Raw genomic sequence first — 25929 nt, forward strand, 5'->3', positions numbered from 1 at the left:
TTTCATCAGGTGAGAACCATTTCTTCTCCTCCATTCTAGGTTACATTCTCTTGCCCATTTCCTCCACTCCAGGGGCGGAGGCACCGGGGTGGCTCACCGGTGCCGCCACGCCCCCCATTTTTTTAATTTTCATTCCAAAAGTATGTATATTTTCCTTTTAGCACCGGTGAAAAACTAAATAAAAATTATCAGGTGTATTATGTATCAAATAACATATGGTAGTGCAGTGGTTTGCACTTGGTAATTTTCAATCATGTCCCATGTAAAAAGTGTTTTGATTAGGAATCGAACCCCCTACAATGAGAATATCTTCTCATAACTTACCGTCAGGCTAGAGATAAGTATATTTACTTTTTTGACGAATTAGTTTATTTATACATATACAAATATCATTGGCTATTTTTGACAAACTTATGAGTTGGATAGTATTTCTTATCCTCGAATTAATTATATATCTCGCCTGCTTGTAAAAATATCAATTATATTAATTGATTTACACATGTGAAGTCTTTTGGATTATTGTTTGATAAAATTATATAAACGATAAAGTTCGATTAAATAAAGGATAAAAGATTAAATATGTGTATAGAAATTATACGTAAAAGTATGTTCAAAAATGAATATTGTTTAGATATTTTTTTTGCCAATATTGTTTAGATATTTTTTTTAACAAATTATTGTTTAGATAAAAGAAAGCAAAATAATTTTTTAAATAATATTTCGCCACCCCGGTGCCAAAATTCTGGCTACGCCCGTGCTCCACTCGTCTTTTTTCTTCTACATCTATCATTACATGTTTTGACTACCCGTTATTTCTTCTACATCTTTCAATCCTCCTATATCTTTCTGCATTTTCAATTTTATGTGTCGATTACCCCATTATTTCTTCTTCTTGCATCGTTGATCGTTTTGGAACTTTAATTTTTCATCTTATTCGTCGTTTTTTTTTAAATTATGAAATCATGGTGGAAAAGACTCAATCCATTTTGAGTTCCTCTACAAAGGTAAAAAGATTTGATATTTCTTTGTTTTACTATGTTTTTATTGATGTGTCTAATGACACCATTGTTTCTCCTTCATGTATGCTTGTTAGATTGTGTTCAAACCCATTCATCTTTTTTCGACTTCCTCCGCAAAGGTTGAAAGATGTGACCTTCCTCTGTTTTACTATGTGTTCATTGATAATGACACCATTGTTCTCATTCATATATGTTTTTCAGTTTGAATGTGTGGGTATTTTACTTCATGTGTTATCGGTGTCCCCGTAACATATTTGAAATCATGATGGAAAAGGCTCAACCCATTTCGGGTTCCCGTAACATGATTTTACATTAAACACACACAAAGTTATACATAAAATTGCATATCAAAATTATTTGGAGCAAATTTTACTTTAATTTAATACTTTTAACTTATTTCAACAATCCAGTAAGAACCTATTCGTATTTGTCTAAAAGAAGAAAACAATTTTGTGATATCTTGATATGTTTCGAATTAAGTTGGATTAAATTACTTTCACTAACATCTTGATTCCTTTTTTGCTTACCAAGGAAATACGGGATGTAAATTTTTCAAAAAAAATGTTAATATTTAAAATGTATACATAAAATGATTGGTTAGTTACTTTTTTTTTTGAAAAGAAAATGATTGGTTAGTTAGAGCAACTCCAACGCTGGTTTCTTAACCCAGTGTTGGAGTTGCTAAGGAACGTTTCTTATTTTGGGGTTACATTGGAGTTTGTCTACTTGGCAGTTTTGGTTCCTTAGCAACAGTGCAGAGTTCCTTCCGCAAGGAACTCTGCTCTTTGGTTTCTTAGATTAAAAAAATGATATTTTCTCTCACATGCTTCAACGGATTTCAGAGAGAAGCTTAACAAAATGAAAGAAAATGGAAGATGAACAACATAACAACATGAACAGAATCAAGATGAACATAATTTTTTTGAATGAAAAAACATGAAGGAGAAACAATGGTTATAGCCGGTTTCTTCCCGTTTGGGAGTGGTTTAACCGGTTAGACCGGTTTTTTTTTAAATTTAATTGTTTTAAATATTTAGTAAAATTTAATTTAAATTAAATTCGTATAAATAATAATTAAATTATTTTTAAGTTCAAGTATTGATTTAGTATTAAATTTTAAATCTAAATTGGGTGAAAATAAATATTATTAATTTATGTTGTATGGTGGGACACGAGACCCTTCAAATAGTAATTTAAGAAACCATGGGTTGGAGGAAAATCTGCTTTAGTTCCTTAGGAGTTCCTTAAGTCTGATGTGGCAGTACGAACCCACATGAATAGGGCAAGATAGTGCCAAATAGTGTTTTAAGAAACCAAATAAGGAACTGTGGGTTGGAGTTGCTCTTACGTTGCACCCCATACGTACAAGTGCAAATTACTTAGACTATGTGATATGCTTATAAAAAAAACTTGGAGTGTGTGATATATATATAGATATAGCCTTAATATGCTCCAATAAAATCTACTAACAGTATATCCGTAATAAACTCTTCGAACTTATTTCTAGAAATTAATTTTTATATCAATTGAGTTTTTCCTAGTAAAGTTTTAATAAGTTTCATATCCTACAAAAATTGTGGATAAATTAGAGAGTGACTAAAACAACAATCTTTTTGGATTTGAGGGAGTATAAACTTTTTTTTGTTACATCGAAAAATTGAGAGAGTATAAACTAATCACTCAACATTCGGGAGATTATTAAAATAACAAGCACATAAAAGTAATCAAATAAACAAGTCTTAAAATCATCAAATGAACAATGGTCACTAGATCCAAGTCAAAACTAAAAATTCTCTCCTTTTTCTTTTTCTTCCTTTTATATTGTTTTCCAAACTCAGCTGGCTCTAATGGTGTTACAACCAAACTCAATTGGCTCTAATGATGTTGCAAATTTATAAACATGGCCTTCAACATGAATGTTGTTACTTGAGGAAGCATTGATGCTAGAGTATAGGTAGGAAATTGTTGAGAAAAAACTGAGTGAAAGATTTTTTTTTGATAAGCAAGAGAAAGAAACAAGGGCAGATGGCCGGTGGAAGTGGTGGTAGAGCAAAAAATGAGTTTACTTCCTAGAGATGGGAGATGAACACGATTGAGAAAAAAGAGAACGGAAAACAAATTCTCATAGGGGCTTGTTAGAGGACCATGTTAAAATTTTGTGTATGGGCATTTATTATTTGGTGGACCTTGCTTTTAGAAAGCAAGTTGAATGAATAATTTGATTTTTTTTTTCTAAAAGCCTTATATAATGTAATTATTTAATCCATTATATTATATATTTTTATTGGACTTAAGCCCAATTGATAAGTGCATTAAATTATGATGTTGGGTCAAGTAAGTAACATAGGGTCCATAATGGATGAAAACTAGGGTTACTGGTGTATGATACACTATATATATGTGTGTGTGTGAGACTAGAATCTACTCTCCTCTCTTGAACTCTGGCGGCAGACGTAATCTTTCCATCAAAAACTTAGTTATAGACAAGGAAAATATGAGAGGAAGATCTTAATCTAGAGTGTGCGCTTCTGCATGGATCTCAATGCAGGTAGATTTTTAAATCTGTCAAAATTCTCTTTATGTCTTCTTCCATAGCTACATATATAATTTATATTATTATATTAGTGTTTTATAAGTCATCGTATTGATTCAGTACAAATTTATTTCTTACAGGTCTTCCAATTAGGCGAAAAAAGAGCTCTAGAAGGAGGAGAAAGCCACAAAAGAGGTGGCTGAAAATTGTGCGGCGCTGGTGATAATTGTAGGTAAAATTACCTCTAATATGGACACTCAATGTTGGTTTTTCATAGGAATATACATGAAATTGTCACTAAATGACTAAATTGCATATTGAATATTGGCACATCACGAAGAACACTCTCGACATTGTATAAAAAAAAGTAGTTTTACGTGTAATAATTAAGAAAAAATTAATAACAAAAAATTAAATCCATAACTTTTTCACTCAAATAATAATGATTAATAATGTTTCTACTACTTTTTCAAATATTGATATTTAAAAAAATAAAAAAAGAATAATTTTAAGTTCAAAAATTAAGTAAATTATCAGAAATATCCAAGTTTAGAAAAAAATATAATAAAATATAAATATATGATAATATTTTGACTCTAGTGATCAGTTATAATTATTATTATATAATTATTTTGTGTTCGATTGTCATTATATAATATTAATACTTAATATGAAAATTTAATTAATTTTTTTTTATATTATTCACATTAATAATTTACAATATTATTTAATTATTTTTCAATATTTTTCTTAAATGTGTTTCTAGTGGTTATCATATTGATGGTGTTTTTTTTGTATAAGGGCTATGAGAAGAAGAGTGTTGGAAGGCCGCCATAGGGGATATCTACGCTAGCGAAGCCAACAGAATGTTTGGAACCTGTATCCATTAAATGAAGGGGAATACATCAGGACATTTCCCACAAAGGGTTTGGAACTTGACCCCTAGGAAATGTCCTGATGTATCCTCTTCATTCAGTGGGAGTACATTATTGTTCCTTTAGGTCTCAATTCATGCCCTATTCTAATGATTGGAGATCGATGAGATCCCAATGTGTGCATGGTAGTCATGCTTCAGGATCAACGCTTCAATGTTTTTGTGATGGTAATGTGATTTCACTTTCTACTTTTCTTTTGTCTAGGTATTGGAAGGTTATATTGATAAGAAGATTAAATTTCATTATGTGTATAGGTTCAAGTGCAAGATTTACACTTTATCATTCTACAATCGTTATTTTTCTTCGTAGGATAATATTCTTTATTGTCTTAGGGATTGTCCTCATTTCTAAGGAGATTTGGATTATATATTTGTCATGTGTGCTCTTTGCAAGGTGATTTTTTTTATTGATGACATTCAGAGATGGGTTAGTTTTCTCATTCATAATCATGCTTATCCTAGTTATCTTCTCACTCATTCATGAGTTTGTTGGTGGAGGAATAATATGTTGATGGATCCTAAGCCCTGGAAAGTAAGTGAATTTTTACGAAAGCTACATTGTTATTCCAGATTTATAGTTGAGATTCAATCATATCACTGCTTAAAACATATGAAAAGTTTTAGTTTTAGCTATTCTTTGTCAGGCTAATACGATAGTAGATAAGTTGGTTAAGTTGGACATTTCTTGAAGAGGTTAAGGTATGTATGTCTCCTCCTTCTTCATTTCTTTTATTTTGCTTGTTTACGTTTTGTTGTTATTCTCTTGTTTTATTTCACATTCACCCCCTCCCCCCCCCGAAAATATATCACGAACATTCCAAATTACGGACTATAGTAATAACAAGTCAATACTATAATATAGTAATATCTATTAATTTATAGTTATTTCATAAACCTTTTTCAAGTTATTTTAATGATTCACATCACCATAATATCTTTTGAATACATAGTGTTTAAATAATTTTTATATTTCATAGTTTTTAAATAATTTATATTTTAAAGAACTTTTTGTCAAGTGATTGAATATTAATGTTTTCAAAAATATTACTTTATTACTTAATATTTTTAAGAATGAATTCTATCATTACAAATTGTTCGATTTAACTTTATAAATATACAACTCAAGTAATAATTATGTAATATAGTCATTACTAGTTTTTATTAGATATATGTTATTTTAATGAATTTTGAAATATTATGTTTTAAAAATACTTTAATATAAATCTACATTACAAATTTAAATATTTTTAAAAAATATTTATTTCAAGATGATTTTTTTACTTAAAATCATAAAATAAAATTAGTATTTATATATTTTTAAATTTTTTTATCATTAATACATTCTCTAGTCAAATTTACAAATAATAATTTTAAACACAAGTAATAAATAGTTAACAATGTCATTAGTAATTTTATATATGTTCATTATTTTCATACTCTTTTTGTAACATTTATTTAATGATATATATTAACAAAATATAATTTAATATATTATAATTTTAATAAATAATATATTTCACAATATAAAATAGTATTTGATAAATTTAAAATTTTTAACTTAAAAAAAGATTAATTATTTGGTTAATGCTTACTCAAGTAAATAATTTTTTTTCAACTTCTTAATGGTGAAGGTTGTGATAGTATAATTTGAATATATAATTAATCAAAGGAAAGTGTGGGGCGTACGTGACCTTATGTTAAGGTGTTATTGGGATTCACTTTCGTTGGTTTTTATTGGAGGAAGCATTGGCTATGTGGCATAGTGACGCGTCAAGGAAAATTTGAAGGTTCAAATTTGGTCTTTCTCATTTGCTGTGCAAGGGACGAACTTGGAAGTTTGAAGGCATGCTCATTGAAGGAAGGTTTAGTTTATACTGGTTGCATAACTTGGAGGTGCTAGGATGTGAAGCTAGCGTTTGCTCTCTCATTTGTATTTAATTCTGGTCTTCGGCAATTGTGTGTATATTTGATTTATGGGAGGTTGGAAGACATTTTTTATGGGAGTTAAGACATTTTTGGGATTTGAGTACTCTTTTTTCTTCACTATATTTTTTTCTCAATGGATTTTTTATAGTAAGGTTTTAATGAAGTTTTTTTTTTTTTGAACATGGAAATCTTTCCATTAAGAAGAAACCACAGAAACAGCAACATCGTTCTGGATAAGAGAGGAAACCTCCAAATGAGCCTCTTCAATCCAAACCAAACAACCTAAACGAAAAACTAACTTAGCAATAGCTTCAGCAACACAGTTGTCAGTTCTACGCACAAACATAAAATTGAAAACATCAAAATGTGAAACTAACAAACTACAATCATTAACCACCGTTTCCAAGTGAGCGAAACCAGTATCTCTCCGACCCCAGTAGGTGTGGAGCGCCAAGCAATCCGTCTCAAACCATACTCGCCGGAATCCAAGCTCACGAGCTAAACCAAGTGCCCATCTTAGACAAAGAGCCTCGGCTAGAATCAGAGATAGAACCGGCCCCATAACCATTGTAGCTGCTGCCAGAACTTCTGCATCCTTGTTCCTCGCCACAAAACCAAACCCAGCCTCATGAGAGACATGCAAAGAAGCATCAAAGTTTTAATGAAGTTTAATCTCAAAGATTTTTGTTTGGTCATAGTGCAGGTCTTGAGTATTTGTTCGAGTATGTGTTGGGTTCTGGTTTAAGACTTTGTACAATCATTTCATTGGTATGCTCTTTTGAACCACCTTAATATATATCAGTTTCACTTAAAAAAAAAAAGAATACTTTATTATTTACATACACTTTTTAAAATTTATATAATGATAAGTTTTGTGATATAAATTAATAATTATAATTTTAGTAATTAATTTTGTTATTGATATTTCTTTTTGAAGTCTAGTTTACTAATATTTAATATTTTTTTGGTTACAACTAATATTAAATATTGAAATCAAGTAGTTAAAAACTGAAATCAATTAATACTTAATTAACATTCTCTGTTCCTATTTATCTGTCCACTTTGAGTGAAGGCACACATATTAATGGTGTGATTAATTTTGTTGATTTTTAGAAAAAATGTGGATTATTTTTCTATTTTACGCTTTAAAGTATGTGTTATCTCTCCTCATTTACTGTACTGATAAGAGCATTTGTTGTAAAAACATCATTAAATGCTCTCTTGAAATGCTAAGTGGACAGTTAAATAGGAACAAAAAAATTTCTTCAAAGCTGACAGTTAAATAGGAACGAAGGAAGTAGTTACTACCATCATTAATAATTTTTAATAATAAATATTATTTTAATAATTTTAAAAATGTATTTACTAATGGATATTTTGATATATAACTTAATATTTTAGTAATTAATTCTAACACTAATACTTTTTCAAGGCAAATATACTAATATTTAATTTTAAATCTAAGTAGTAAATAGTTAATTCCATCAAAAATAATTTTAATTATTATAAATTATTTTCATATTTTATTTTAATTTAGTATTTAATATTATAGTAAATAGTTCTATAATTAATACCTTTTTGAAGTCAAATTTAATAATATTAAAATTCAAAGCTGAGTAACACCTATGATTAATAGTTTCAATATAAAATTATCAGTAATATTTTATCAATTAAAATTTACTAAAATATAATATTATAATATCTTTCATAATATGAAATCTGGAGGGCGTTTTGATTTGGCTTTGCAAGGTATTCTTTAGACTTTAGTGGAGCTGGCCTCTCGTGCGATCAGCCTTATGGCAATTTTATCCAAACCCATAAGTACCCGTCAAAACCCGATATAATTTGACGGATAAAACCCGAGTTGATTGAATTTGGATTTGAGTTTTGCCCGTTACTGTTACAGTTTATGAGTTTGAGTTTGGTGTTTAGTTAAATTTGTGCTCATACCCGCCCAAATCCGGACTCAAAGATACCCGTAACATAATTATTAAAAAAACTCTCATACATATATATTTATAAACTTTGTTCTTAGTGTTTGATGATTAATTGTATTTTTGTATGTTTGACAAAGTAAACTCTAAACTACTTGTCTCATTTTGGTGATGGATGAGGATGATGAATAATATTTGTTTTTTGTTTCTTTCTATGAATTTCACTTGTTTTTTTTATGAAAGTAGGTTATGATCGGGTTCTGAGACAGGTTGCTATTTCATGTAAGCAATGAGTTTGGGTTTGGGTTTGGATTTTAGGTAAATCTAAAACTCAACATTTTATCAAAGGTTTGAGTTTGGGTTTAGATTCTAGGATTTGGATTTGATAATTGTAAAACCCGTACTCGATCATACCCGTTGCCATCCCTATAGGAGGCTCCTTCCTTACTGTCGCACCAGCAAGGTTCCATAGAACGAGGTGTTATAGGGTGAGCGCTGAGGTGTGTTCTCCTTTTGAAAAATTATTAAAAGATATTACAAATGTATTACTATTAACTAACTCAAAGTACCAAAAAAGAAAACAAATTAATTGCCACCATCTTTCTATGTTACTATCTACCACCTTCAGTTCTTTATCTCCTCTTGGATTTCACCTACTGAGAAGAGGGGTGTGTTTGGATGCACGTTGGATCAGGCCTGATCCACGTTTAAAGACCTCAAACGTGATTTTTCCATCTCCATTGATGTTTGGATGTTAAATGTTGATGATCCAATTCTGGCCCCAGAATTGGATCCATCCTAACACAACAATTTGTTGCTTCAGCATCAATATTGATCCAATTGTCCCCTTTCCCTTTTACAGATCCAATTCAAGTCTATCAGATCCAATTCCTGATAAATGTATCCAAACATAAATCACGTCACTCAAACTCATGTTTACCAGATCCAATTCATATCAGATCCAATTCTGGCCAGATCCAATTCTACTAACGCCGAGCCAAACACACACGAGAATATTCACTTCCTATTGCCCCCACAGGAAGATTTCAGACTGCAACAGAGCATAGTAGTTAGCTCTCTCATCTTCAATCTCCCATAATTTATCACACAAAGAAGAAAACTCATCTCCACTACTGTTAATTAATCCTAATTCTTCCCCAAAACCCAACCATCCTGCTTCATCCCCTCTGTTTGGAATCCCAAGTTCATCATCAGAAGCTTCAAGAAGATGTCTCATCACCTTATCCTTCTCATCCTCCTCTGCCTTCAACACATGAGTAGAGGTTAAACTGTTCTCTAAACTAGTAAGATTTTCTTGGGCTTTTTCTTGAGCTGGGCCCATCAAAAGAGCATCTAGGCTATCAGAAGGACATGTAATTTCTTGCTGGAGGGTTGTCATCAAAGGAGAGAGATCTTCTGTAGAATTCTCTTCCTCTGAATCTGAATCAAGAAGGGAGATTATGTGGTTGTATGGCTTGTGCCTCTTTGAATACTCTTCAAAGTCTAAATCTTTTTCCAATTGGGCTTCTTCTCTAGGCCTCTTAGGCACCAAAGTGTTCTCCATATTTATTTAATTTCCTAGAAATTAAAATAGAAGGAAGAAGAACTAAGAGATGGCGAAAATTGAAATAGAATCAGATTGATATGAGCTAGGGATATCAAGGAATGGATATTGAAGCAAGGGATGAAGAGAGAGGAATAGAGGTGGAAACATTATATAGGGGGTGATGAGAGGAAAGGAGTAAGTTAAGTAATGGTCAAAATAAGGGAAAATGAAAAAGAAGAATATTTTTTTATTTGTGGAGACTTTATAATATAAAGTGAGTTAGTTAGACTAGACCCGGAGTAGGAGAGGAGAAAAGATGCCTAGAAGATTTCAAATATTGAACAGAAAAAAGAAACTAGTTTTATTAAAGAATAAAAAAAAAGCTGATTCTTGGACATGGATTTGGAGTGTCGTGTAGCCAATTTTATGGGTTAGTGTTCCTTTGTGTCGTTACCGTTGGATCATGCATAATTGAGATTCGTGCATGCTTGATGCACCGACGGTGATAAATGGGCAATGAAGCATGTGGCACTTCGTCCCTTTGCATGAGAAGGAAGGCATGGAACCAACCCCAAAGATGGTGACAGATTGACAAGTGTTTCACTCATTATATTAAATAGGAGTTTCTTTAATTTCTGTTCTGCTTCTAAAAGAGCAACTCGGATGGGATCTAAATCTAATAAGATTCTATTATTTGAGTAGTCTTACTTATTATGAGATTTTAATAAAAGTTAAGATTTTTGTCCAGGTTCAGCAACTTAATTAAACAAGAGTTTCTTTCATTGCTCTCTCTAAGCATTAAAACACGGAAAATTGTGATTTATAGAGTATAAAGTATAGATATTAGATAGAGTAAAAATAAAATAAATAATAAATATTAGAAGTAGAAAACTTAAACTGATAAGCATCTTATAAACTAGCTTGATAAAGATGACATCAATATCATTAGAATAAAAGAAACACTATTAAAATATATGTACGTATATCTGTTGAGCAGGGAGGTACCTGAATGTGTATTTCTAAAAATCAATATCAAAATTTTAATTTTTATGAAATTAATCTTGGTGTACAAATAAATTTGAAATAGATTTTTTTTACATCAAAATAAACTTTATTGAATAAGAGATAGAAATGCATCATGAGAACATGTCTCTCATGAGAGCTAAAAAAACCAAACCACATAAAAAATCACTTTTGGGGGAGCACACTTGGGACATAGCCTCATTATTAAAGGGGAGCTAGCACACTTGAAATAGATTTATTTAAGTTGAAAGATTTCTATTAAATATAAAATATGATAAAGTTCACTATAAAATTGTTTCAAAACACAAAATAAGTCTTTTTTAAGACGTGCTTTAAAAATGAAAATAAGGTTTTTAAGCATGACATGTTAAGTTAACAACTTAATATCCTCACTTTCTTATTACACAATGTTTTTATATTTGATTTTGTAGTTATAAAAAAAATAGGCTTAAAAGCATTTCATGCCCCTGACCTCTCCGTCACTCTAACGTTAAAAATGGATGATGTGGCTGTTAAATGCCACATCAGCATCCTACGTGGCGTGACACGTCATTAAATAAAAATCAGAATTTGGAAAGGTGGGGGGGTTCGAACCCGGGACTTCAAAGTGGCAAAACAAGCCCTTAACCAATTGAGCTACTTAGATAATTGTTATATTTAGCAATATAATTTTATTCATAGAATTTATCTTATTCATCTTCTTCCCTCACCATCATCATGCCTTTTTCTTCCTCTTCCCTCATTATCACCATGCCTTTTTCTTCCTCTTCTTCCCTCACCATCACCATGGAGCAACCACTGCATTTTACCTTCCTCTTCTTCCCTCACCATCATCATGGAACAACCAGTAAAGCTCTCTTCATCGTGCTTTCTTTTCCATGGCTGAGAAGCCTTACCCACCATAGCTGCCTTACCCACCATGGTTGAGTCATCACCACCCTCAACCTTCATCATTTTCCCAACCTTAGTTCTTCGAATTTCTTCACTAAACCCTCTCCGGATTACCTTAAAAACGTTTTTGGGTGAGTAAAGAACAATTCAGGAAAGTTTGGGAGAATTCTGGAGATTTCCCGGCGAAGGTCTCGCCGGAGAAGGTGGCGGTTCACGGCGGTCTATGATGGAGTTTCGCCGGAGGAGGAAAGGAATAGTGGGTCTTCATCCTTTCGCGGCCAGGAACACGATGGTGGTGTCCGTTTCTCCAAAAGCTTTACCGTTTGTTTGGAAACCTCATTTGCAGGTCGGGTGGCTCGCTGGAAAAGCTCTCAGATCTCGTTGATATTGGTTAAGTACCTCAACTGGTTAATGGTTGTTTTGAATCCCCAAACGCAGCCTAAATTTCAATCCTCATACCCAAACAGAACACCCCAAAAAAATAAAAACCGGAACTTTGAATCTCCTTCTTTAGAAATCGTAATTCCAATTTCTTCGATAGCAAACGCAACTCCAACGACAATTGCACTGAGAACCTCAACCAATGTTATATATTACATTGTTATATATTACATTGTGTTACAATATTTCAAATTAAGGGAATAAAACAAAATCATTTTCTATATCCTTAAATTGAGTTTGTCAGATTCACGTGGAGTGGGGTTGAGTTTGAGAAATTGCTGAAAATGTGAGTTTGTTCATGTAGGAAATTTGTCAGATTTGGAGAATAATAATGGTGCTGCAGCAGAGTGATGGCTCGATTTCCTGAACCTTCTTTACACATGGTGAGGGAAGAAGATGAATAAGATAAATGCTATAAATATAATTCGGTTGCTAAATAAAATAATTATTTAAGTAGCTCAACTGGTTAAAGGCTTGTTTTGCCACTTTGAAGTCTCGGGTTCGAAACTCCCCCCACCTTTCCAATTTCTGATTTTTATTTAATGACGTGTCATGCCACGTAGGATGCTGATGTGGCATTTAACAGCCACATCATCCATTTTTAACGTCAGAGTGACGGAGGGGCATTCGTTGCACTTTTCAGAAACATGGAGAGTACAAACGTAGACAAAAAAAGAGTAGGGGCGACATTTGCACAACTGTAATACATCAGAGGCATGAAATGCTTTTAAGCCAAAAAAATATTACATCGGAAAGATAAATTACACTCTTTAAAAATTAAATTTTTTGACCTCCTCAACTAACCCATATGTCCCCTTTGTTTAATTTTAATTTTAGTGTATTTTGAAATTTATAAAATGAGTAGGGGATACTGGTGTAGTGGGGTTATTGAAGGCTGTAATTATAGGCACTCAAGAGTATACTATAATGTACTCTTTTTTTTTCACTAGTTTTTATCTCAAATGAGTTTTTTTTAGTAAGGTTTTAATGAGGCTCATACTCTAGGTTCAAGGACTAATTGGAGTGGATTTGTTGTTTGATTTTTAATCATGAGAGATTTATTCTCACGAAGTTTTTTTCTTTTACATGTTCTCATGAAGTTACTCTTATTAATGATATATCCATTTTGTTGTAAAAAAAAAATAATTGTAGGGGATATGAAGATATCGCCTCCTTTTGAAAAAAAAAAACAAATGAACAAGTTAAAAATATCAAATACGAAAAAGACGTCTCTCTCATTTGAGGGTTGGGAATGAGATCAAGTTGGGCGTCTATTAATTGTAATTTATTCTTAGCGGTCCCAATTTTATGACTCCAAATATAATCATGAAACAGCAACTACACGTTAGGTTAAACCATAAACTGGGTGCTCATCAAAATTTGAGCTGAAATATATACATTAATAATTAGAAAGATAAATTACTCATTTTATTGATTTTTAAACCTTCTTTTCTCTCGCTTTTATTTATATATATATATATATATATATATATATATATATATATATATATATGTGTGTGTCTTCCAGCTTTACTTTGAAGCTAAACTATATTGGTATCAATATCCAACTATGTTATCCTCAGAAAATAATTCAAGTGATAAAATTTTGAGACATATAAATTAAGAATGAGAAGATTTAGGAATTAGGATAAATCCTTTAAATGAAAATTTAAATGATTTTTATGTAAAACATAAATATATAAATATATATATATATATAATAAAATCTATGTCTAATTTTTTTCAAAAAATCTTGGATATTTCTATGTGCGGAGTCTCACTCCATTAATAAAATTGTGTTATATATGTTAATTAAATATTATTATGTAAGGTTATAGATGTCGTGCCGATTTCATTTTTTAACAAACATAGTTGAAGTTTGTTGATTGTGACATGAAATAAGACATTATTTAAACAAAAGAAGATATGGATCCCTATTTGAATTATTGATGTACCCCCACTGGAGATGGTGTCGCAATTATGTGCTGATGCTATAGGCACTTGTTTTGAGAGGTTATGAGTCCTCTGTTTTCTGTGTCTTTTGTATTCATGAAAAAAAAAGGTAAAACAACAACTATATTGTGGTTTAAGTTTTTATTTTATGTGGACGTAATAAAAACAAGTGAGGACGGCAATTAATATATTATTAGCTTAAATAACTCCATTTTAAGAATATATGATATTATTTTTAAAAATTCCAGATAAAATGAAATTAGATCTTTCAAACAATATAAAAAGTTATATACGTTCTTTCTCTTCTTCACAAAACAACAAGAAGGTAAAAGAAATTAAAGGACAACAAGGGACATCAAAAGATATAGAGGGAATCTCTTCAATTTTAATAGGAGAGATTCTAATTCAACAAGTGGAACTATCAAAACGCTAATTTGTGAAATAGAGGAACGAGACCTAAATATGCAAGTCAATCCGCAACTGATTTGCATTCAAGAATCACGATGAATCCTATGAACAAAAACATTCAACCTTTATGAAACAACTTCGTAATGCATGTCATAACTTAGAACATCTCTAATGGGAGTATGTAACGTCAAATACATACTCCCACCAACAGGGGCGGAGGCAGAAATTCATCTCTAGGGGCTAAGATTCAATATCATAAATAAAAAACTAAACATCACCAATAATACAGATGTGTGTATTTGTGTGAGTGGCACCTCTTGTACCTATTAAATCAAATTTGGCTTACCCAAAATAAACTCAAGCTCTCAGACTATTGTCAAGTTTGGCTTACCCAAAAGCCCAATATTTTCTAAACTATTGTCATTGAAATAAGAGAAACTTTCAACTATTTTTTTACATACTCATTTCATTTGTGAAGTGGAAATATAAAAGTTTTATGTTATTTATAAGAGATCTATGTAACTAATTTTTATATTATTTTTAATTATTTTATAAAGCGCTGCTCTATACCTCTACAATGCCTAATCACCATTAAAATGTTGCTCTACTTTAAATTTTAAAGTTGGTATTTTACTTTAATAAAAATGTATGGGTACACAATCAAAAAAGAAACAAGAGGCCAAGGCCAAACAAAAAGAAAAAACGAGAGAAAGAGAAGTATAGTAAATAGCAATAGTTGGGAGAAAAAACAGGGGAATAAACGTTCCCCAACAGGGGAGCAAAATACAAGTCAAGGTCCCTGGGCTTTAATGTCTTAGCCATTCCCTTCGTATTATACATTTCCATGTCATCAAGTCTAGTGGGAGCTTGGGGGTGACTAAGCCACGGGAAGCACCCCCCTTGGCTCCGCCACTCCCCACCAACATCTATTATTTTTTGAGCATATTTTTAATTTCAACATGGCTAGTGAGGGTATGTGAGAGTAGATACTCAATTTAGTCATGAAAAGTGTGTTTGCATTTATTATTGCTTAATGTAAAATATTTAAATAAAACTTACAATTAATAAAAAAAATTATATAAACTTTTAAGAGTTGTTGGGTTGGAGTAAAAATTAATAAAATGATGTAGATGATGTGACATTATTGAGAGTTGTAAAAAGTAAAAGGAAATACTTTAGTGAATATCGATGCTCTTATAGGAAAAAACTTATCCTCACTATCGTCCTCCAAAACCATTAAAAGATCAATATAGCAACCTAGCTAGATCACACAGGAAGGGTGTCTGCAACCCTTCATCCAAACTTAAAGATTAATGAATATATGTAAAAATATTAAGTTTTGAAATAATTGATTGTTTTAAATAGAGTATTAGAATCTCTATAAATAAGTAGTATAGAGTTCAATCTTTACCACACTAATTTTTCTAATAAAAAATTAAATTTCAGTATATAATAGATGAACATGTTTATTGTTCACCCTTCAAACTTAAATATACACATAAAGAAGTATTAGAAATAAAACTATTATTCTTCCTTAATAGTTCAAGCTTTTGAAATGACCGATTATTTGACGACCTCAATCTCTAAAATTGTGTTGAATCGGTGGTGCATTAACTATTGATTATTGTATTATTTTTTCGCGGGAAAAGTGGTGGTGAGTTGGGCCATAAACTAATAATAGAAGCAGCTACTTGGTCATGGTGACTGAATGGAAAATGATGAGATTATACTCATTCCACTCATCATACTCATTCCACTTATACACATATGTGAGAGAAATAAAAATAGAAGAGAAAGAAACTAGTGGTTGGTGTGGTGAGGAAAGAAAAGAGATGAGCAAGAGAAAAAACGAGTGAAAAATAAGACAAAAGAAAAAGTGAGAATGTATAGTAAAAATGACGATGAGTTAACTTCAATTTTTTTACCTTTATGGATCGGTCAAGGTGGGAATTACAAGGCATCTACATCGAGGCCACATGGAAAATGCCATGAAAGGTGCAGTGATCCAACCACGTGATTTCCATGGTAGCCTGTCACACTTTACAAAAGTATTGTAAAGCAAAATTTATTGTATTTGGTCATCGTGTTTGAAAAACTTTTGGAGCGGGTCCTCGCCGGAGGGTGGAGCTCCGGCGAGTGCTTAAATGACATGCTGACTGTGTTAATGAAGCTGATGTGGAATTAAAAAAATAATAATAATAAATAAAAATAAAATACACATCATAAATTTTAATTCAATTAACAAAATAAAAACTAATTAACAAATCTAACCCAAAAATTAATTAACAAAATCAATTTTCCCCCAATTAACCCCAAATCATCTTCATCAAAACCAAACCTAGCTCATCTTCATCAAAATCAAACTCATGTTCATCTGCAGACCCAAATCAGAAATTTTCCCCAAATCACACCCATGTTCATCAAAATCAGAAAATTTCATCAAATCCCTACCATACCCAAATCCCCACCAGACCCATTTTTCCCAAATTCGTACCAAACCTAGAAATTGCATCTGCAGGCAAGCAGTGAAGCAACCCACCTTCTCACAAGTCACCCAAAACTCAACGAAGCCGTAGCGCTCCACACAACCACCGCACTGCCATGTCCCTCGACCTCCGTACAACCCAGCCTCACCCAACCTCAACCCTCACCCTCAAACCCTCACCCGCAAACTGCAAACCCCAACCCGCAACCTCACCCCCAAACCCCAACCTACATCATCACCCTCACCTACAATCGGAACCAAAACCAAAACCAAAACCCCAACCCCAACTGAAATACCCACCACAATCTAAGTTTGGATCTGAGTTATGAGAGAAGGAGAAGAAGAAAAACATGGAGGCAAGACCCAGAATAAACCAGAACATGAATCGGCAACCAAGGATCAAACAACCACCTTCAAACCACCAATGAGAAGAAGAAAAGCAAGGAAGCAAGATCCAGAAGAACCCAAACCAAACAACCACTTGGTGTTGCTGTGAATCGAAGGCCGAGAAAGAGGTTGAGGCCTCTATCACGGTGCTAAGAGGAAGAGGAGAGGTTGAGGGTTCATCACTTCTCTTCAACTTGCTCAATCTTCTCTTCCGATTGGCTTTCAATTTGGCTCAATCTCCTTTTTTATTTTTGAATCTATACGCAAATGCAGGTTCTTCTTTCAACTAATTTTTGCTCTTTATTGTCATATGGTGTGTTGCTTTTGGCCATGTTTCTGTTCAGATTTTTGAGGATTTGATTTGATTATAATAAACCCTTAAAATGGGAAAAGATGTGGGTTGTAGAACGTGGATATGTGTAACAATGAAGAAGAAGAATCAAAGATGATGTTTTGACAGAATTGAAATAAGGATTAGGAGAATTGGGGTTTTTAATTTTCTACTTAATAAGTTTAATTTTAATTAATTAATTTGGGTAATTTGGATTTTTAATTTTACTAATTTAATTTAATTTTATGATGTGTAATTTATTTTTTATTTTTTATTTTTTATTTATTTTTTAAATCCACATAAGTATTTTTATCCCAGTCAGCATATCATTTAAGCACTCATCGGAGCTCCACCCTCCGACGAGGATCCGCTCCAAAAGTTTTTCAAACACAGGACCAAATGCAATAAATTTTTCGGGGAGGGACTTACCTCAGACGGTGACACAAAGACAGGGACCAATCTGATAGTTAACCCAAAAAAAAACATTGTAAAGCAATTATGCATTTTAATTTTTTTGAAGCAATTATGCATTTTTGGGTTTCTAATGGTGGTTATTTTTTGAAAATTCCAAAATATGGGCCCATTGTACCAGCCAATTAGGCCTGCCAAAATATGGATAGGCCTATCCAGAGTTAGTTAAGCCCGTTAAGCCTAACTTCATATTAACAAAAAAAGTCCTAACTTCACAAAAATATAAACGAGTTTACCCAAAAAAGAAAACAAAAAATGGTTGACAAAAAAAACTTTTCAAAGCGTCCAAATTTCTTTTGTCGTTTAGTACCTTTGAGACACAATCTAATGACTCAACTCAATCTAACACTAGATAGTGTCCAAAAAAAGGAAAAAAAAAATCTAACACTAGATACGACTAAACTTAAAGTGAGGCAAGTAACACTAGACAGTACACATGCATTTCCCACTTACTTAACTATTTCTGAAATAATAATGATGATTACCAATAAAATATTAAGGGCCCGTTTGGTGGTCAGGATAGGATATGATAGGATATGATATGTGAACATGATATCAACAGGATAGGATAAGAGCTGGATAGACTCTTATCATATCCTGTGTTTGAGGTGCACATGATAAGAACAGGATATGATACGGAAAAATGTATCAGATTTATATTTGAATAAAAAATACATTTAAAATTGATCATTCTATTAAATTTAATTTCTTTACATTTTCATGAATGAGTATATTTTATTATAAATTAAATTAATTTAAATTTTAATAATTAGCCTATTTTATTGTTTTGAAGATACCCTATATTTCAAATAAAATTATGCAGTTAACCGATTGGTTTTCACTTAGTTGTGAGACGTGATAATTAACAATAAAAGTTAACTTAATTAAGAATATTATTATTTCAAAAGTACTTTATATTTGAATTATAAATTATTATATAAGTAGATAAGTAGTTTTAAATAATAGGAGATGAAAATAAAAAATTAATCTTTTACTATTAAAAAAATCAATATTTATAATCAATGTTTTTCACTTAGTTGTGACACGTGATAAACAATAAAAATTAACTAAATTAAAAATATTATTATTTTAAAAATACTTTATATTTAAATTTTTATATAAGTGGATAAATAATTTTTAAATAATAGGAGATGAAAATATGAAATTAGTCTATTATTATTAATAAATCAATATTTGTAAGTGAGTAGTCTATTTTACTATTTATGAATAATAATTTTATTTATTTTTTATTTTAGTTAAATTAATATTTTTATATTTATTAATTAATATTATTATAAATTATAAATTTATATAATAATAAAATAAATTAATTTGGAGTTAGGATACTGAAAGAAAATATATAACTGGTATCCTATCCTGCTCTATCCTAGCTCCCCCCTCAGGATAACTTTTACACATGACTGACAGGATAGGATAGGAGACAGGATAGTGTTATCATATCCTGCTGGCGCAACAAACAACAGATAACAACAGGATATGATTATTATCCTGTCTTATCCTATCCTGTCCTGGTCACCAAACGGGCCCTAAGATTCTTATAAATGCACTAATAGTTCTATAAAATCCTTTGCATATTAGACCAGTGCAATACAGGGCTTGCCCTTGCTATAGTTCTTTTAACAATATTAAGATATAGAAGGGATACCATCACTATCAAACCAGACATGATATCACATCTAAGTGTGTGTTTAAATTTAAGCTGAGATCAACTTGAATGTATAGATATAGCCAGAAATTTAGTCCAGGGATGTAAATTGATACATTAGGGTTTTGGTCGTTATTAAAACTATGTCTCTAGTACCCCAAAAAAAATTGAACTCGCCTGAATTTTGTATTTAACTTTTTTTTTTTGAATTTTGTAAGCACTAAAAACAAAACAAAAAGCAACTTAAATTAAAAACTTGCTGAAAATAAAAATATACTAACTACTTCAATGAAAACACAATCAATCCAATAGAAGTAAAGAGTTACTTTCATGTTGGTTATATTGAAATATATATTTTTTTTGTTGAAATTGTTTGATGATATGTCTAAACTGAAAATCAAACACTAAGTATTAAATACGTGTTTGTTTAAAAGTTAAAAAAAGTCCTCGACCAATCTCTTTATTTTGTTGGCTTATATGCCTCATGAAAGTGTACAATAGAGACGTTCCAAACATAAACAAAGTAAGTTGATTGAAACATGAAAGTCTAAAAAGATGGAAATAATTCACACTCTCTTATGTGGAAATGAAGTGGAACGAGAGAATAGGGAGGGAAAAAAAGAGATAAAGTAAAAAATGTGATAAATGATATTATTGAATAAAAAAAGATAGATAAATAACAAGTGAAGATGAAAATGAAATGAAAATTAAAATTGATAAGATTGTGAATGAGTCATAGCAGCAAAAATATTTTGCACATGCGTAATGTTGAGCTAGAAAGAAAATAGATACGGACACAATAATGGACCACGTTTGAACTTTGGAGGTGTGTTTGACCAAAACTAAAACTTCGAAGTAGTGAGAGTGAAAACAACATGTCAATAGCATATCAAATAAAGCAAAATGTAACCACATGAAGGAGAGATTCATTGCTCTGTCAACCATACATATCAACACAGATTTATGTATGTTGAATTCATCCCACAACAAATTTAGTTAAATGAAACTGTATACATTTTATGATGGGATCCCAAAGGATGACCTATGGGTCTAAAATCCAGTCAAGCAGAATAGTAAGGGTAGCTGCTTGATGGTATAATTATTATGAGTACATGCTTAATCGCTCAATTTTAGGGTGTTTAGACGTTTCATTTCACAATTGATTCTATATCCAAAATCAATTTTAGTATAAAATTACAAATCTTGGTTTTGACTGATCAACATATTCAGTATTTCAGAATTGGATTTTACTACATTACTTGAACTAACTCTCTTCAGCAGTCAGTCAAAATATGAAAATTGATTTAAATCACCATTAGCATGTCATACCATAGTTAGAAAAAATAGGAAAAATACAGAGTCTTCATGTTATTTGATAAGCAAGCATCATACTCAACAAAAACTGTGTACTGTTGAGGATTAGACATGATGCAATATGTGTTATGATGCAAGGACAAAGGCTGTTTAAGGAGTTTGACGCCCAATAATGGTGATTCAACCACCCAACCAAATATTTAAAGCAACTCAGCTATACCAGGTCTAAGGTGAGTTTTCTGACTATATAGATATAGTCTGGACCATCAACACATACCCAAAATTAGAAAGATCCAATAACTATATATTTAATAGGATTAGGACAAATTAGATGTAAGCACACTTCAATTTAAGGTTTTAAGTTGCAAATGGTTCATGCAATTACGAAGACTACAAATTGCAACTTTGCAGAAGGGTCTCAAATCGACAAAGTAATAATAAATAATAATGTGGCTGAATGGTGCGCTACAACTTTCCATCAATGCCTAACAAAAAGACTGTTTACCCTATAGTTTTAAGCATTTAGCTCTTACTCTCTTAGCCACAAATTAAAATATATCCTCCACAAGTTCAATAATGACTTTTGAAACAAATCACCATTTATTGTTTGAGCAAAAAAAGCAAATTCAAGTTATCCATAAAGAAGGTTGCACGGTTCAAAAATGGGAAAATTTCCCTCATCCCTGCAGTTTTGCATCATGGTGAGTAGGTCAACAAGTCTGCAGCAATTACACATACTACTTGCGGAGCAGAGAAATGGAATCAATACATAATCATCCAAAATTAATAAAAACAACTCTCAGAAAGTTATTTCATTCCTTCAAGCTAACAAATTTATGATCATGAAAATCAAATATCTAGCTGTGTGTTTAGGAAAACTTAAACATACAACAACACCAGTATCCTAAATTTGTGTTGGAACTTCAATTATTTAAACTATTCCTATGCTACATGACACCAAGCTTTGAAAAATTTCATTTCAATGAAAATGGGGGAAGTTACCAATTTCAGCAGAATAACATAGTAATTGAAAATTTAAACAAAAATAAATGACTGAAGAGCTCCTCCCCAGAAAACTTTTCAGCTAATCTTGAGTAATATCTGAATCTCTTTCCCCCAACCTTCAAAAGGAAAAGTATAATAAAGAGAAATTAGGGAAATACCAATTAGCAAGAATCCTGTGTCAATGGATGATGATCATGAATCAAAGTTGTGCAACAACTCATTGGACTTGAAGAAACATGAAAAGGTGTAGTAGCTTTCAGAAGTCAATAATGCTTCAGCATCCCATCACAGCACAATTATAGACAAAGTTACCGGAACGTTTTCGAGCTAGTAGACGCCATTGTGGAGGTCCCTCACTAGGCACCCATGAATTGAGTTCAATGAAACCCTCACCATGAGTCCTTGGTCCACCAATCACAATGAGCCTATCCCCACAAGCCCTGAATGCAAGTCCCCAACCATTCATCGACACCGCGCGTTCCGGCAGCCTCCCAATGGTTAACCACACTTTCCTGTCCTTGTTATATTTCTTAACCTCCATGTCAGCATAATCAGCAGCATACAATTCATCATTCACAACAGCAACAAGAGGTGGTGCCTCAGCTGTTGCAGGCATCTCAGACCCTCGAGTACTCCGTCCCGGGGACATGTTGGGAATCTCAGTCCATGTTCTTGTCTGCAAATTATACTCCTCTCCACAAGTAAGAAGCTTGGAATCACTTCCCCCAATTCCACCTATAACATAGAATTTCCCATCCATAAACACTCCAGAACACATCTTCCTTGGTTTTATCATATTTGGGAGTGTTTCCCATGTTTGGGACTCTGAATTGTACAGTTCAGCAGAGTCAAGAATATGGCCCTCTGAATCACACCCACCGGCTAAAATCGCAATCTCTCCAAGGCTTGCAGAGCCAAACAAGCACCTTGGAAAATTCATTCTCATTCCAGAAGACCATGAGTTTGTCAAGAGGCTGTATCTGTAAATCACATGGGACCTCAGCTCCCTCCCGAACACAAGTAGTTCGGTCCCTACAGCTAAAGATTCCTTGTCTGAAAACATGAAACACCCATTAGAAGCCATCCTTGGCAAGTGCATCCACCTCTGGCGATTCGGATCATAGGCTTCCCATTCAAGGAGGGCACAGGAGAAGTAAATCCAGTGTTCTATGATGTCATTTAGTCTCCTCCATTTATAGAGCTCCCCACTCCGGATGATGTTCTGGAAACTCCGGTTAAGGGAGGCAAGGGAACCATAGTCGGACCTCGAACAGCGGCTGAGGCAGGCTATTGAGCTGTCCCGGTTCATCCGCGGCAAAAGGGAACCAGAATCCGATGAATCCCCAGCTTGGTGCTGCTGTTGATTCTGGTCACTAGCACTCAAAAATATTTCAGCATGTAGCAGCTGCTGAACATCAGAATCCATCGAATCACCATCAAGCTGGTTGTCCTGCTCAGAATCCATTTGAGGAACAACAGAATCCTTACCCTGAAGCGATTGTTGTCGAAACAAAACTCGAGCAATCTCAACTTCCTGGCAAGAATCTAACATCTTGGTGCATTTCCTCGGTTGAGGCTCCCCTTCAGCATCAATTTCCATAGGGCGCTTTCCATTTTTGATATCCAAATCCAGCAAATAGTCCTTCATGTAAGACCAGTTGTTCTCTGTCTGGCAAGAGCTAGAAAACATCCTCGGAACAACACAGGAACGGCCGTCCAACATGTCTCTGCCACAGAGAACAAAAAAAGCGCCAACAAAAACACCACCACCACCTTCAACAAAATCAAGAGCCTGTTCAAACAGAACTGATAAAAATTCAATTCACAGGTTCCAATTTTATTCCTTCTCCTTTTCCACAAATCAAACAACACCCATCAAAGAATTTTCACTGATTTCTAATCAATCAACACCAAATAGACACGGTTTCAGATCGTAAACCATTCAACCAATTACCCAGACAAATCCCAAAATCAATTTTTTTTTCTCTTCTGTGCATGAACAAAGATGGAATTTGATTACAAATAGATAGATCCCAAGCAGCAAAACACAAACCTCAATAGAACAATCCAATGCAGAAATGAATCCAATAGTCCAATGCCCCACAAAAAAATTTCAGATTTTGAAGAGAACCCATCATTCATTATCTCATAAAAACTAAGTTTAGATCTCCATAACTCATAAAAAAAAACATAGCAAAGTAAAACACTAATAATCTCATTCACAAAGAAACATTGAAAACAAAGAAAACCAGAAACAAACTAACAATGTAAGAGACTTACAAGGTTGGATAGGAACACACCAGCAGGATTATAAAAACAGGAAAAAGGTTCAGTTTGATGTGAGAGGAATTTTCAAATGGAGAAACAATCTTCAACTCTTTCTCTCTCTATAAAATATATATTATTTTCTTCTTCATTTGCATGTTACTCACATAACATAACAGAACAGAACAATCACTCTCTCTCTCTCTCTCTGCAACTCAGATGAAAGAAAAGAAGGTTTGGTTTTCGGAGCAAAATCTGAAAGAGGGTCCTCTACTCACGCCTTATCTCGCTTAAATCATTTCTTAATATACAATTAAATACTATTAATTATTTTCCTTTTTTATTATTATTTCTTTTTATTAAAAAATATTTTTTATTTTTTTGGAATCATTCAATTTTTCAAGGACGGTGGGTGGTTCTGAAGGTAGACGGCGGTCGGTGATGCGGTGGCGGAAGGTGGTGATGGGGCCAATGAATGTTCGCGGTTGAAGTGACCGGTAACCGGGAAATACCGGTGGAGACACGTTTAGAACGGCGAGGAAACCGTTACGTTTGGGGTACGTCTCTTCGCCGTTAGATTTAGGTTCCAAATTCTCGGCTGGTCAATTTCTCGTGACGGGGCGACGCGGCGGCATCTGACGTGGCGGGGTTTGGTTGGTTGGTTTTGTAAAGGCAGCCGTTAAATCTCTCTCTCTATATTTGTGAGTCTTGACTGGTCAATTTTTTATTGATTGTTAATTAATATATCAGATTTGCATAATAATAACTGGTTTATTTATTAGGGGGTTTCTGATTGGGTTTTGATCCTAAAAAAACGAAAAGCTTTTTCTTAATTTTCTACTGTTATGATAATGTTTTCATTTTGATCATGCTTGTTATCATTAGGATTGCCAAACACGGCTTGCTTAAGTCAATAAAGCAGGCTGTACTGCTAAATCTTCTGAACTTTCATTTTTTTTATTATCTCCTCTTTTTACTGTTTGATTAGGACTTATATCTTTCTTGTCGATTCTTAGTTAGTTTTACATATTTTTATTGTAAAGTAATGTGAAATCCTCATTTGTGTTGTGTGAAATTATCAACAAACTAAGCGAAATTGGGTCAAAGATGAGGCACTGATTTGGTTCTATAGCTAGCGGCAATAAATTTTTGTTTTATAGGTAAATATTAGTTGTTAATTTTTAATAAATTAGTTTATTCACTCAAATTTAAACTTTAATCATTCACCTGCAAATCCCTTCATTTCCACCTAGTTAGCTGCAATTTTTAATTGAAAAATTGGAATTTGAGATAGGGCGAGCAGAATTCGGAGCAAAGCGAGTTTCATTCGAATCAAAATTAAGCAAAAGCAAAAGTCAAGGAGATTTCGAAATGAAAAATAGGCTACGACCACCAAC

The 25929-nt window shown here is 32.6% G+C and overlaps 2 protein-coding genes across 6 annotated transcripts; both read right to left on the reverse strand.

The window, feature by feature from the left end:
• Window positions 1-8835: 8835 nt before the first annotated feature.
• On the reverse strand, window positions 8836-10046 carry LOC130739849 (uncharacterized). The gene has a single exon (XM_057592281.1). It carries the CDS (start codon window positions 9908-9910, stop codon window positions 9371-9373), a length of 540 nt encoding a protein of 179 aa, XP_057448264.1. The 5' UTR covers window positions 9911-10046; the 3' UTR covers window positions 8836-9370.
• Window positions 10047-22026: 11980 nt separating this feature from the next.
• Window positions 22027-24816, reverse strand: LOC130739850 (F-box/kelch-repeat protein At1g26930-like). Of its 5 annotated transcripts, none has more exons than XM_057592286.1 (2): window positions 24568-24816; window positions 22027-24059 (listed from the first exon to the last, which is right to left on the reverse strand). In XM_057592286.1, the coding sequence occupies exon 2, from the start codon at window positions 23988-23990 to the stop codon at window positions 22542-22544; it is 1449 nt and encodes a 482-aa protein (XP_057448269.1). In that variant the 5' UTR covers window positions 23991-24059; window positions 24568-24816; the 3' UTR covers window positions 22027-22541. The 5 variants fall into 5 exon arrangements, with proteins under 5 accessions (XP_057448269.1, XP_057448268.1, XP_057448265.1 ...); XM_057592285.1 differs by having other exon boundaries at window positions 22027-24040; window positions 24548-24816; XM_057592282.1 differs by having other exon boundaries at window positions 24548-24816.
• Window positions 24817-25929: the final 1113 nt, after the last annotated feature.

This window comes from Lotus japonicus, chromosome 2 (genome assembly GCF_012489685.1).
Source record: "Lotus japonicus ecotype B-129 chromosome 2, LjGifu_v1.2".
In the NCBI taxonomy this organism is placed as follows: domain Eukaryota; kingdom Viridiplantae; phylum Streptophyta; class Magnoliopsida; order Fabales; family Fabaceae; genus Lotus; species Lotus japonicus.